At 41.9% G+C, this 13,318-nt stretch overlaps 1 protein-coding gene across 1 annotated transcript in view; it reads right to left on the bottom strand.

The window, feature by feature from the left end:
• The window catches only part of PELI2 (pellino E3 ubiquitin protein ligase family member 2), an 84,008-nt gene extending 71,567 nt beyond the window's left edge, over positions 1-12,441 (bottom strand). Inside the window, exon 1 of the mRNA XM_067295130.1 lies at positions 12,254-12,441. Coding sequence (XP_067151231.1) covers positions 12,254-12,330 — 77 coding nt within the window. The 5' untranslated portion in view covers positions 12,331-12,441. The remainder of the gene's footprint in view (positions 1-12,253) is intronic.
• Between the last annotated feature and the right edge of the window lie 877 nt (positions 12,442-13,318).

Consider the following 13,318-nt stretch of genomic DNA (forward strand, 5'->3'; position numbering starts at 1 on the left):
TGGAAGGCTTTGGAATAAAATCAGTTCAATGACATATTTCATTTCCACTTAGAGACTACAACCTCACTTGCCATTGCATCTTTCAGTAAATCACTGAGCATTCAGAGGCAGGTGGAAAACGATGGAAACCGGGAGCTAATAGTGCCAGCAGATTTGAGGATGTGGTGTCCTTCAGCAACAAGGCTGCCTAGACAGCAGGGAGCAGTATCTACCTCAAACATCTGACTTTATTCCATCTGTGTTTGGGTCATCATCCTAAAGCTAAATACATTATTCTCCTGCCTCTATCCAGTGTGTGCCCTTTATGTCTCAAGGTAGCATCAGCTCCTTAAACAGCTTGTCCCACCTCACTTAAATGCTTTCAAGCAATTCTAAAAGCTCCAAGCAGCTACCATTATCGGTTTGAAATGGGCAACCTGTTCAGAACTTCTCCAGCCTTGAACTATGCTTAATTTATTCCAAATTAAATAGCAGAACTGAACAGTCTTTCCTTTAGGAAAAAAAGTCCAGATAATGAAAGAGGAATCAAAGAACAAACAATAACAAACTGAAACAATCCTGACAAGCATAGCAGGCTATACAACATATTTTGTACTTTTAACAGCTCCGACTACTAAATTTTAATATTTCACACTCTGGGTAGGTTTGTACATCAACCAAAACTTCCATTTCTCCAGAAACTGGAAGACCCTAACAAAAAACCTAGGAGTGGAAGAAGGAAGAAAATGAAAGGAGAAAGCATTGAGATGTTAAGATTATCTCTAACCAGACTTTTCTTTATACTAAGTTAATCATGAACGTAAGTGGTAAATTACCTTCACCTAAGTAAATAAAACAAAGAACACTTACTATCATTTATACGTGAACTAGATGAGGACAATGTAAGAGCAGTGGCAATGATGGGGTAACGATGAGAAAGTCATATTGCATTTCTGATTTTCATGAACAAACGGTTGCTTTTTCAAATGAATACATTTATCTTCTGGATATTAAAGAGGATCACACACACCTACCAATATCTTTTAGTTTTTAACTCAACTAAATGTTCTACTCGCCTGACTTATGCATGACAAACTGATCTTTACTATATTTCTGGAACTTTACACTGCACAAAGCATCACACTTATCATCTGACACATTCACAACAAATTTCATCAGTTCACAGAACTGAGACAGCTGATTTTTCTCAATGCTATGTCTGCCCAAAACTTAAGAATCAGCCCATATTTTTTGTGGCTTGGGTCTGAATAGTCTGCAGCTGGAATCCAGCCAATCCAAAAATCCAGTTCCTTCCTGCCTGCACTGACTATGAAATGCCCAGAAGAGAACGAGCAAATCACTTTTGCCACGAGAAGATCTGCTTACTCCTTAAGAAGGTATTATTTTACAATTGCTCTGTCTATGCTGAGAATTTTCCAGTAGGAGAAACCTTAATATAAACCATTCTTCTTCAAGAAGATTAAGGCGCTAAAACTAACAATATATGATCAGAGGCCAACTCCTGAACTGAATTTAAAGTCACATAGCACATAATAAACTAGGAGGATATGTTAAGCTATTAAAAGCTTGACTTAGATCCTGCTAATGGCTTAAACCCCAGCTTTGCTTACAGAGGGAACTGAACTTTGTATTTTGCAGTTTCCTTGCATCCTTACATGGAAAGGTATTTGCTATATTATACCACTCTCTGCATACTGGAAACCCAAAACCAGCAATAAAACAAGATACATGGCACTCAAGTATTGCAGCTGGAAGTGTGATTGTGCAACTAAAGAGATAAGGCAGGGCTGAGCCAGCAATGTAACAGCAGCATTTCATGCTCAAACGTTAGAAGTAAGGCACAAAACAAAAGTCAGAAGTTAAGGCTCTTTTGCTGTGACAGCAAGCAGATTGTTAAAATACTCACACACACACACTTGTCTCCCAAAGGAAAAAAAAAAAGGGGGGGAGGTGGTAAAGCTCTGTCAAAGTCTTTAAATGGGGTCTGGGGTTCACTATCAAAAAGTATTACTTAAGAAATCTTTTTGGAATTGAGAATAAATTGAGGAGTCTATCTAAAAAACCCTAACACCATATGAATAACTTGCATTCTGCATCCCAGTGGCTCCAGCTAGACACCTTACCTAAAAAAATTTCACCATAGTCCATGAGAATAAACCATTGCAGCTTCCACAGACACTGACTATGGAAGCAAGTTTGCCATTACCATTCCAAGGTGGCTGGCCTTTCAACAGGGTTTAAAGGTGCCTCTCATGTTTCAGACTTTTTCTTAGCCCAGGGAAGATCAGATGAAGAAGGGAAAAAAAAAGAAGAAAAAAAAGAAAAAAAAACAGCAACCATGCAAAACCAATATGTTTGGCTATTGACAAAATTACCTATCTAGATTTAGCTCTGATGGAAGAAGTTACTTCACTCAGCTGCTCATCTCAACCAAAGCTTGCCTCCTCACAGATTTGCCCGAAGATCAATCTGCTTGATTTGCAAAATTTGCCTTTTTTTTTTGGGGGGGGGGGGGGCAAAGGACACTGAGGTATCAACTGCCCATTTAATGAAATTCTCTAGCAAAAAATACATCAATTTAGAACTCATTCCATGATGCACTTGGATACTATTCCACCAAATTAGGATTTTTTTTATTTTTTAAAAGCATCCACCAAATTTTAAGTCATTTAGAATATGTCTTATATGTCTCTAGTGGGAAGGAAAGGACTATTACTGCAAGATAATAAATCATATCTAATCTGAAAGATTCCTCTGCAACATCAAAGTGATTTTTGAACCTGAGCATTGAATTTTACAGCTGTTTGCTTTCAGAGGTCAAGCATGGACTGGAAGGAAGGCAAATTGGAAATAAAACAACATTTTGGTTTATTAGCCAATGTTCCAGAAAAAACTTACAGTAATCCACTTCAAATAGATGTCTCTGTCACAGAATGTGCAGAGAAACAGGAACTGTGCAATTCTCAATATCTTTCAGCAGTTCAGCCTTTCATACTAAAGGAGAACACATGCACACTACTTTTGTTTCAAAGGGTATGACTCCACTATTACTAAATGAGACATCAACAATCAAAATAAAGTCTTGCTGTTCCACGCAAAGAAATACAGCTGTGCTTAAATCAAAGTTTCAGCCCATTAACTTCTGTGTCTAGACTAAACAGTTCTTTCACTCTTCCTAAAGGCACGTGCTAGAGAGTTTGCACATTTGGTCTCTAGTTTATTTGTAATACACAACTGGAGATTCAAGCCTTTATATGTTTCAATTTGTTTACTTTCATACAGTGACTAATTGTCTTCACAGTTAGTACCACTTTGTCTTATTCCATGACATTTATGTGCCTTAAGAGGCTACAACTCATCCATTTAAAGTCTACCTGTTTGCTAGGCACAACTAAAGCCATCCAGCTTGAAGAATAAAGTTTTCTCATGACAATTTATCAGCTTGTTGGATTATAAAATAAAGACAGCATACACGTTTCAGGGCGAAGAGTAATCTGAAAGCCCACTAACCACATCACTGTAGCTGAATATGAAGATTTCCTTCCAAAATGTTGTTGACCAGTTAGAGAGAAAGACTACGCCAATGCTTCTTTGTCCTCATTCCTTGTACGTAAAGAGCAAAAAGTAGAATTTACAACAGCGGGGATCAGTTAACACTGCGATACTCCAGTAGAGGACCACAATGCTGGCTGGCTTTCTCCCCGAAACATACTATGCGCCAATTACCTCTAACTTTTCTTTCCTCACTCCCATTCCTTTGGTGAGGCAGTTCAGTACACCCCTAAGTCCACAGTGAAGGTGATATTGTTAAATGGGGGGGAGGGGGGGGAAGGGGACAACTAAAGTAAATCACTTTTAGAAGCACTAAACAGGGCTTGCTCCCTTTCCCTACCTAGGGAAGACAAAAACTGCTATTGACAGAAGTGTGTCTAATAGATTCTCAGCAATTAGCACCCTCATGCCATGCCTAATCAAGTCCAGCTTAACTCAAAACCTCCTTGTTTTAAATGAAACAAACATTCTAGATGTTGTTTGCATCCATTTTTACTACTTCTGTTTACAGTCTATTTCACCAATATGAAATGTCTGTTGGGAAACAGAGGAAACCTTTAAGCGAATTATTCATTCTGCACCATGATCTAATAATTGCAGCCATTAAGAAGTTCAATGTGTGTTTTTGCTTGACCTCACAGAACTTCATATTCTGGCCTTGGAGAACTGAACAGAAGTTCAGTGTGAAACAGCTGATGCTTGCATATACTTCTCAGAAGGCTCCTATATTTAGGAACAGAAATTATACTAATCAGAACAAGTTACTAAAAGCTACACCAAGACAATATAAGTCCAGTGTCACCATGTTCACACATATCATTTATAACCCAATCATACTAAACCCCAAGATTCCCCTCCCACACCTCCCCTCAGTAACAATTTTCAAAGGCTCTGAACGTTTATATTACAACTGTTGCAAGCTTTGCTGTGTAAAGATTTCCTATATAAACATCATCTTGTATCTTAAGCTCCATTATCAGCTCTAGACATCAAGGGCTATTTGTGAGAAGGGCAGTAGAAAGATGTCTCTTTTGAAAAGTCAGTCAAACCCAAAGTAGGTTCTCTTACTACTGAATTCCCAATGCCATGATTTCCATCTGTAGTTACATGAACAGCTTATTGACTGCTACCCTTCCCCCTGCCCAGGGTGTCTCTTCTCCCCTCCCCCCCCCTTTTTCCCCCCCCTCCTAAAAGCACACTAATCTGCTTCTTTGGAAGCCCCTACTGCTCTAGACTTAGTGCTATTCTAGGCTACTGAGTGATAGGATTAAAATAGTCTAATTCCAGATGTTACTTACAGCTTGCCAGAGAGGTTAGGAATTGGTTCCCCAAAGTGTCTGAATGCTGCTAGAATCTCAAGACCCAGTAAAAACCTATATGAAGCTAAACATCTATATGGTCTACAACATACATGGTGTAATATACAGACTAATAAAAATGAGAATTGTCATTCTTCAGCAAGGAATGCAAAGTAGCCTTCAACTGGAGAAGAGTTTCACACCTCACTGCAGTAGACTTGTTAAGTAGTAAAAACACGAAATACATCCTGGTACAAGTGACACAATTACATCAGCACGTAAACAACCTTTAATCTAATTCAGAGAGTGAGCAAACTCTTTCCTACTAAGGCAATAAAAGGTGTTTCAGCAAAAATAACCCAAGTCCAGTAGAGACACTTCAAGAGTTTTACTTTTTAAGAGAAGAGAACTGGCGGAGTATCGTAGCTTATACTCAAAGATAAGGGAGGCATAAAATTCTGAACAGCATCTTGTCAAGAGAGAAAGAAGTCATTTAAAAGAAAAGAGGGACCCCTTCAATGCAGCATTAGCATACGCAGGCCACAGAAGTGACAAATGTGAGAACACACATACTAAAGTATTTATATTAAAAAAAAAAAAAAAAAAAAAAAGAAAGTTTTGCCTTACAAGTCTTTCTGGAAGTAGGCATGCTCTCTGTTCCAGAGTTGCTGTTCTTGTCCCTCAAGGTTTAATCATTGGACAAGCCTCATGAACTTTTCACTGGCGGCCTCGGAACAGAGTGAGGATACACACTGACAACCTTTGTTGACAAAACTGAAAGGCATCCTCAACCCAGGCTTTAGGATATCCAACAGCACAAATACAACTGACAATACAAAGTACACCCGGAAACTAAGAAGAGTTTCTGCTTCAAGCTGGGAGCTCAGACTGACTCCTCCTCTACTTTTTCTGCTTTTAATAGTAAACAGCCGACTACAGGACAAATGAGCCACAAACACAACAACTGTAGAAGAACCAAATACAACCCCAGACTATGTCATGAGAAGCACTTCTTCTAGAAGCCTGTGAGGTAAGACTGCCGCTGCACAACGTGCTAGAGGTGTCTCCTTTGGAAAGTTTCATACTCATTCTAATCACGGATACTCGAGACAAATTTAGAGCCAAGCGCAGACAATACCTCCAAGAAACAGGAGGCAAGACAATGGCCAGTCCAGCCTAGCTAAACAGCTGTTGCCTATAGGCACGTCTACAGCATTTTGCAGGCAGTTGTAAAAGTTCTCTGCTGGCACTCTGAACTAACAAACCATACCTTCAGCAAGGCATTTGGCTCAGGCTCAGTGCCGTACTATATACACACAGCTTATCATTAGCTTGGAGTACAAGAGAAGAAGGTTACATCTACTCAAAGTACCAGGTTGGTATGCGCTGTCACTACCAAGGAATAAGGACTAAGCAAGTTAAAGGGCAGCACTAACTCCATAATAAATGAATATAAAATTACTATGGTTTAGCTTAAACTGGATACTAAAAAGTTCCTGACTTCTTATGAGAAACACTGTTCTCAAGCAACCTCGTAATCACAGTTTTTAAACAGCCTGCTTTTAACATGGAGCATGAAATACCTTAAACAATATGCTGCTTTCAGGAAAAAAAAAATACAGATCTTAATAGCCTAGAAAGTAATTTCTAGTCTTATAAGCATATTTTTAAAGTAGAAAAGGGGGACTTATGATGTCCACTCATTTATAAATTTCAAGTAAAAACGGAAAACTATGCATCACTGATTCTGCCAGGGGAAGAATGTAGCAGCTTCTTCGTTTCACATGAGAAGTGCATCAGTCAAAGGCAAGAAAGTCTCACTCTGAGAAAACAAGTCTGAAAAACCCGTTTTCTATATCTTAAGAGAAAGAGTCTTTTCCACTTCCATACATGTGATCTACTAGTAGATGCCAAGGGGGTTTACAGTTTAACTTCTAGAATGCACTCACTTTCCTTTTTACGATAAGCATTAAGCAAGTAGATGTGTGATACTCTGATTTGCTTCAGCATATGTAGATTTTAGCTTCTAGAGTTTGAAATTCCTGATCCCCAATTTTACATTGGTATCAAGATGCTGTGAATAAAACCTACAATTGGATATAAATCTGCACTCCAAGAAAGTCAAAAGTATTCCAAGAAATAGGACAGTCACAGAGAATCAACTCCGATTTGTTTTATTTCTTAGCATCAACGAAATAAAACCTTTGCTCTACTCAGCCATACACAAGCTTTCATTGAAAAAAAAATCCATGACTCTTTCCTCAAATCCAGTTCTACTATCTTTTCTATTATTTTTTCTACAGTGTAGTCAATGTTCTATTCAGACAATATTTCTGGTGTTTGATTAATCTGCTTGTAAGCCCTGAACTAGCACTGATCGCTTTCTCAATATGTGGCATACAAGCTCTATCATAAAATAAGCACTGACACTCAAAGGTCTCCAAGAAGCAATTCTCAATATCAAAATTTTTATACATACATATATATATATATATATATATATATATATATATATAGTTTCTGCAGAACAGCAGATTCCAACTATGGCTGTTAAAGCAAACACTTCTCAGAGGTAAGAATGACATTAAGATATTTAATAGGGGGCTACCATTATTAGTATTTGCTATAGACACTCCTTTAAATGAAGCCTAAAGTACATTTTAAATAAGGTTTAAAAGCAGTCTCAGTAACTTATCTAAGCTGTACAGTATAGAAAACTACAGAAGCATTACACAAAGCTTTAGCTTTATATCAAACAGCAAATCCATGGAAAGTGCAACATGAGACCCCAGTCTAATGCTGTGGCCCAGATGACCCTGCCCCTTTGGCACATAAAGGGAAGCAAATAGATAAAGACATGTATAGAGCCTATACTGTTTCTGTATTTGACAACATTACTGAAAAAACACATTAGTTTCTTGCTGTGCAGTTCTGGAAGATTAACAAAAGGAGTTCAAAGAAAAGCCAAACAGACAATTTGAGGACGGGAAATATGCTTAAAAGTAGGAAACACTTAAGGAGCTTTAACTCACCAAGGAGGTAGCAGTTAAGAAGTAACTTTGATCAGTCAGAAAAAGCCCATATGAGAAACAGAAGTTTAAAAATGCAGGTCTCTTCAGATTAACATGAAACAACACATTTCAAATCTAAATTTGATCAAAGTATAACACAGTCTATCATTCAGAACAACTTCCCAAAAGTTATGGTAGAATTTATCACTGTAACCCCAGACTCAAGATTCCCCCACCCACAAAAGTTGAATTCAAGCAGAACTACAGCCTGTTTATTCAAGGATGTTCAACGGTCTGCATTAAACAAAGCCCAAATAACAATTCATACTTGTCCCTTTGGGCACTGCAGCCTTTAATTTAACAGATTCATTTATTTTTCAACGGTTGACTCTGGAAAATGTATAGACAGAATGCTGACAGTGATTTCAAAGAGACCACTCTAACAACACTGAGTGACAGCCCTTATTTTTGTCTAGTTAAATAAGAATTTTGATCATACATCGCAAAATTCACAAAGTCTATAAAACAAACTATATATTTGTGTGTGTATATACACACACATACTTCACTGGCCTATTAGAAGCTCAACCCAGAGTTCCTTAGAATTGTTGGTAAGATGCTGAATTCAGCGGATCTAGTATCAGGGCCAAAATCTTTCTACTGCTAGAGAGCTCAACCATTGACTAAGACTTAAACTTCCTTGGTATTCCTCCTTCAGCTTGCCTAATTTTAATCAAGCAACTTTTCTGAGAAGTTAGAACTACTCACCAGCATCATTAAATACCAGAAAAGTCTGCAAAGACATATTCCCATAGCTCAAGCTACATATTTACATTCACAAAGTCCCAGAGGAAGAGAAAGAGATTGAATGGCACCAGACCATTGACAACTGCCGCCAGTGAAATATATCCACACACAGCCAAAGACAAGCACTCACTGCACAAGACAAGGCCATACTGGCTAGAAGGCCACTGCATTAGAATCAAGTCTTCACAGTACAATTCAGGCTGGGGGGAGGAGGGGGATAGGACAGTACTTCATTTGCTTTCCCTAGCAGAGTTCTTAACCATTAGTTGCTCTGTATTATATAACATATTCAATAAGTCACATGAGGGATACTGAAAAAGAGTTTAATAATAATATTGTCACACCCTATTCAGATTCTTGTTAAAGTATTCAGCATCTCGTTCATAACTCCCTCCAGCCTTGCATTCCAAGAAATATATAGCAGTCTCGTACTTTGAGGAGACTTCAAATATACTTTAAAAAAAAAAAACTTTATTAATTTTTCCTCTTTATCAAGAAATGCATAGGTTTTTGTGAGCAGATGACACTACAAGCAGCCATTCACAATCAACCAGATCTCTTCTTTACCATGCATCTTGACCTGTCTGGCTTGATTTATATAAACTGCTTTTATTCACAACAACATTAAGTAAACCTCAACAAAATCTTGACCAAATATGAACTGCCACATCACTTATAGAAAATACCTAACGGACTACTGGGAAAAGGTTATTAGAAACGTATTTGCAGCAATGACAGACTTCAAACATGTTAGGCTTTATCCTCTCATCACATTAACATGAAGACAAGCAATCACAACAACTGCGAGACAAAATATGAACGCATTCTTGTAGGAGAACTACCTATTGCCAAAAGAACACTTTCCCCTTGATTTAAAAGTTAAGTATAGAACAACTCTACTTTAATACTGCTAAGATGTAGTATGAGCAAAAGAGAGAGGGAAAGTTTTGCCATCTTAGAAATAGAATTTTCAGCAGTTTGCCAGGTATGTTAATTTCCTTGTACATCATCATTTTCACCAAGTATTTTAAAAGTCTTACAGCTCAAGATAGAAATTTTTCATCAACATCAATGTTTTCTTTCTTAAGCTACATAGCGTCTCACAACAACAAGTTTTTAAAAATCTAGCTGTGAGGTCACTGTATCATTTTAATCAAGCAATTATAACAAGAGCTGTGATACTTGGCTCTGGCAGTTCAGAGTCTCAGTTTCACTTTGGAGAGGAGAGCAGGTTAACACAGTCTTATTTAAATTGAATTCCAGATTACAAGAATTTAATAAAAAAAAGTATTAAGAAATTTCAGAAGTTTTTCTGCCCCCCCCTTTATTTTTAAAAGAAAACAGAACAGATGCTCAAGCTGTTCCAAGAGTTCCTAGCCACAAGCATTGAGTCACTAAGAAAAAAAAAAAAAAAAAAAACTATGAGTTTGTATTATTTATGGCACTACATATAACATTTCAGACATCTCTGATAGGAAATGTGGTAATCAACTCCTAAAAATGTCAAACCGATCTTAAAACCCTGATCTTTGGTCCAGAAGTGGAAGGGGTAATTACCGAAGTAACTGCAGTCTCTGACTTTCTCCTACCACATCTACCTATTTCTACATTAGGTCTACCAACTATATTTTGTCAGGAAACTTTGATGGCCAATGCCTTATTGTGCTTCAAAGTAGTTTAAGGTAGCCTACAAAGATATACTAGCCACAGAAAGATTCAGCTGCCAGTTCGCAGACTTATTGGCAACTGTACTACAAAGAGGATTTGTTTGCCTTTTTATATATAACACCCAGAAGAAACTCAGCGTGACTGGGTTTAGTTCTTGAATATTATCCATTCTATAAAACTACTGAGGTTATTTAAATTTTATTGGCATGTTTCAACACACAACTGGGAAGATCAAGACCTTTACCAGAACCTATAAGCCAAGATCAATGCATATTAATGTTTACAGAGAAGCATATCAGACTTTGCTATGGTGAAGATCAAAGCCAAAACATTTCATACTTCTGTACTTTCAACTGCTGCTAAAAATAGTAAAGCAACAGAAAGGAAAATGCTTCCAGCTGTGCAGAGAAAGCCTCTGCAGCACAACATCAATTTATGCACTCTAATTTAATTAAAGATTCAACATTATACTATGATTTTATTGTTAGAGACAGAGTGTTGCACAGCAGAGGTTACCCTCCATGTTCACAATTCTAACAGTAAGAACATTCCTTTATTAAATTTGGCTTGATATGGATATTTCTCTTAAATCAAGTTACTTGACTTAAATTCAAGTCTTTTAAGTACCAGTCATACCACATTCATGGTAACAGCTGAATTTTATTCCATGGTAACTATATCTTGACATAGCCTTGTGATAAGCAACATTTAACATCCCCTAAGGAAAAAAAAAGGTACACCATTGGACATTTCAGCTACCTAGTCCTGACTGCTATTTTTATTTGCTCTTGGCCATTCAGTCATGTTGCAGAGGTGAACATAGTTCTTTATGAAATGACTTGACAAAAAAAGAATTAAGAAACAAGAATAAGGTTTTCTACGACCTTCCAGCAAGTATGTAACAGATTCTGGGGGAGGTTTAATAATGCAGCAAGGCTTTAACTGTTCTGCTTCATGGCTGGCTGGAAATCTATTTATTACTCAAAATTATTCCATTAACCATATGCTTCTAGATATTAAACTATCAAAATTAAACATCTCTTATAAGGTTCACAAAGGTTCCCAACAAGCATGGCTTAGATGCTTCTCTCTCATCTGCTTCTACGGCGTTCAGCAGAAAGGCTTCAAGCTTTAACAGCAGGGCAAGAACATAATACCAAGCGGATTACTTTAAGATCCCTATCAAGCTGAGAAAAATAAACATTTCCACTACGAATCTGAATATAAGCGCTCCATCCTCCTCCTCCTCCTCCTCCCCCCGCCTTTCCTCCTAATTCCAAAGTCATCTCCCCTGCAATCTGCAAAGAGGACGCCGTCTCTCGGAGCGCACAGCGGCGAGGGCAGAGAAACCGCCAGGGGAAGCTCGGCGAGCGGCTGCAGGAGCGGAGCGCGGCTCGGCAGCACCTGCGAGCGGCCCCGGCGGCGGCGGACGGGGCCGGGGGCTCCCGGCGGCCTCACGCAGCAACTTCGCTCGGCGGCCCCCAATCCCCACCGGGCCCCGCACAAAGTTTCTTTCCAGCCCGCCGAGCCGCGGCGGCCCCGCACGGCCCCGCCGCGAGGTGCCCTCCGCCTCTCCCCGCTCCTCCCGCGGGGAAAGTTACTCGCGGCGGACGCGCACACACACACACACATGGACACGCGCGCGCGCAACGAACAGCGCAGCAACCGCAGCCCCAACGGTCCCAACGGCCGCCCCGCGCGGCGGATGAGGGGGGAGGCGGGAAGCGCCGCGCGCCCCCCTTCCCCCCCCCCCCACCGGGGGTCTCGCGCCTCCCCTCAGAGGGGGAGACAAAGCGCCCCGCGGGCGGCGCGCGCTGCGGGAAGGGGGGGGGGGCACCCGCCTCCCCCTCCCGCCGCTCGCCTCAGGACGGCGCCCCCCCCGCCGCCCTCCCCGCGGCGCCCCTGCGCAGCGCTCACCCCAGCACCACCAGCTCCCCGTACTTGACGGGCTCCTTGTTGGGGGCGCAGTGCTCCTCCTGGCTGGGGGAAAACATGGGGCCGCCGCGAAGTCACCCGCCGCCGCTGCTACAGTCCCATCCGCCGCCGCCGCGGGGGGCGAGTCCCGAGCGGGCTCCGCGCTGCGCCCCGCACTGAGCCAACGGCTGCCCGACAACGGCCACTACACCCGCCGGGGGGGGGAGGAGCGCCGAGGGGGACGTACCAACTCGCCCCGGCAGGGGGTGGGAGGAGCAAAGCCGCGCTCTGCCCCCGCCCCCCCGTGCACACGTGGCCCCGCCCGCCGCGCCGCGCTCCCATTCATCGCCCGAGGAGGGAGAGAGGGGGGCGAGAGGGGCGGGGCTATGCGCCGCGTCGCTCCGCCCCTTTCCCTCCTCTCCCCCCCCTCCGCTGGCCGCGAGTGGTACGGCCTCGCTCTGTTATGTAAACATAGAGTAAAGGGGACGGGGCCGCTCTTAAAGGGGCCGCGCTCCGGCGGGCTCAGCACCGCCTCCCGCCCCCCCGCAGGGGGCGGGGCAAGGGGCGGGGCCGGGCCACGCGCACCCGCGAGGGTTCTAGATCGCCGAGGGTTCTAGAGGACCTCGCAGGCTTCTAGATTGCCTCCTGCCTGCCGGGCTGGTTCTAGGATGCCTGTATGGGGAGGGGGTTCTGTATCACCGAGGGTTCTAGAGCACCTTCTGGGGTTCTAGATTCCTCCCACACACATGCACCCACCAGAGTGGTTCTAGGTCACCTACAGGGGGAGTGGGCTCTAGGCCACCACCTACAGGCGGCTCTAGTTTGCCAAGGGCTCTAGAGTGCGTTGTGGGGTTCTAGATCCAGGAGTGGTTCTAGGTCGCCTGCAAAGTGGGGCTCTAGGACACCTCTTGCCTGGGTGCTTGGGGGTTCTAGATCACCGGGGAAGATCTGGGTGGCCTCTGTGGGTTCTAGGTTGCCTGCTGCCCAGGAGGAGGGTTCTGGGCTGCCTGCAGCATGGGAAGCTCTAGAGCACTGTCTGGGCTGCAGTTTCTAGATCACCTCCGAGAG

The sequence above is a fragment of the Apteryx mantelli genome, chromosome 4 (genome assembly GCF_036417845.1).
Source record: "Apteryx mantelli isolate bAptMan1 chromosome 4, bAptMan1.hap1, whole genome shotgun sequence".
Lineage (NCBI taxonomy): Eukaryota > Metazoa > Chordata > Aves > Apterygiformes > Apterygidae > Apteryx > Apteryx mantelli.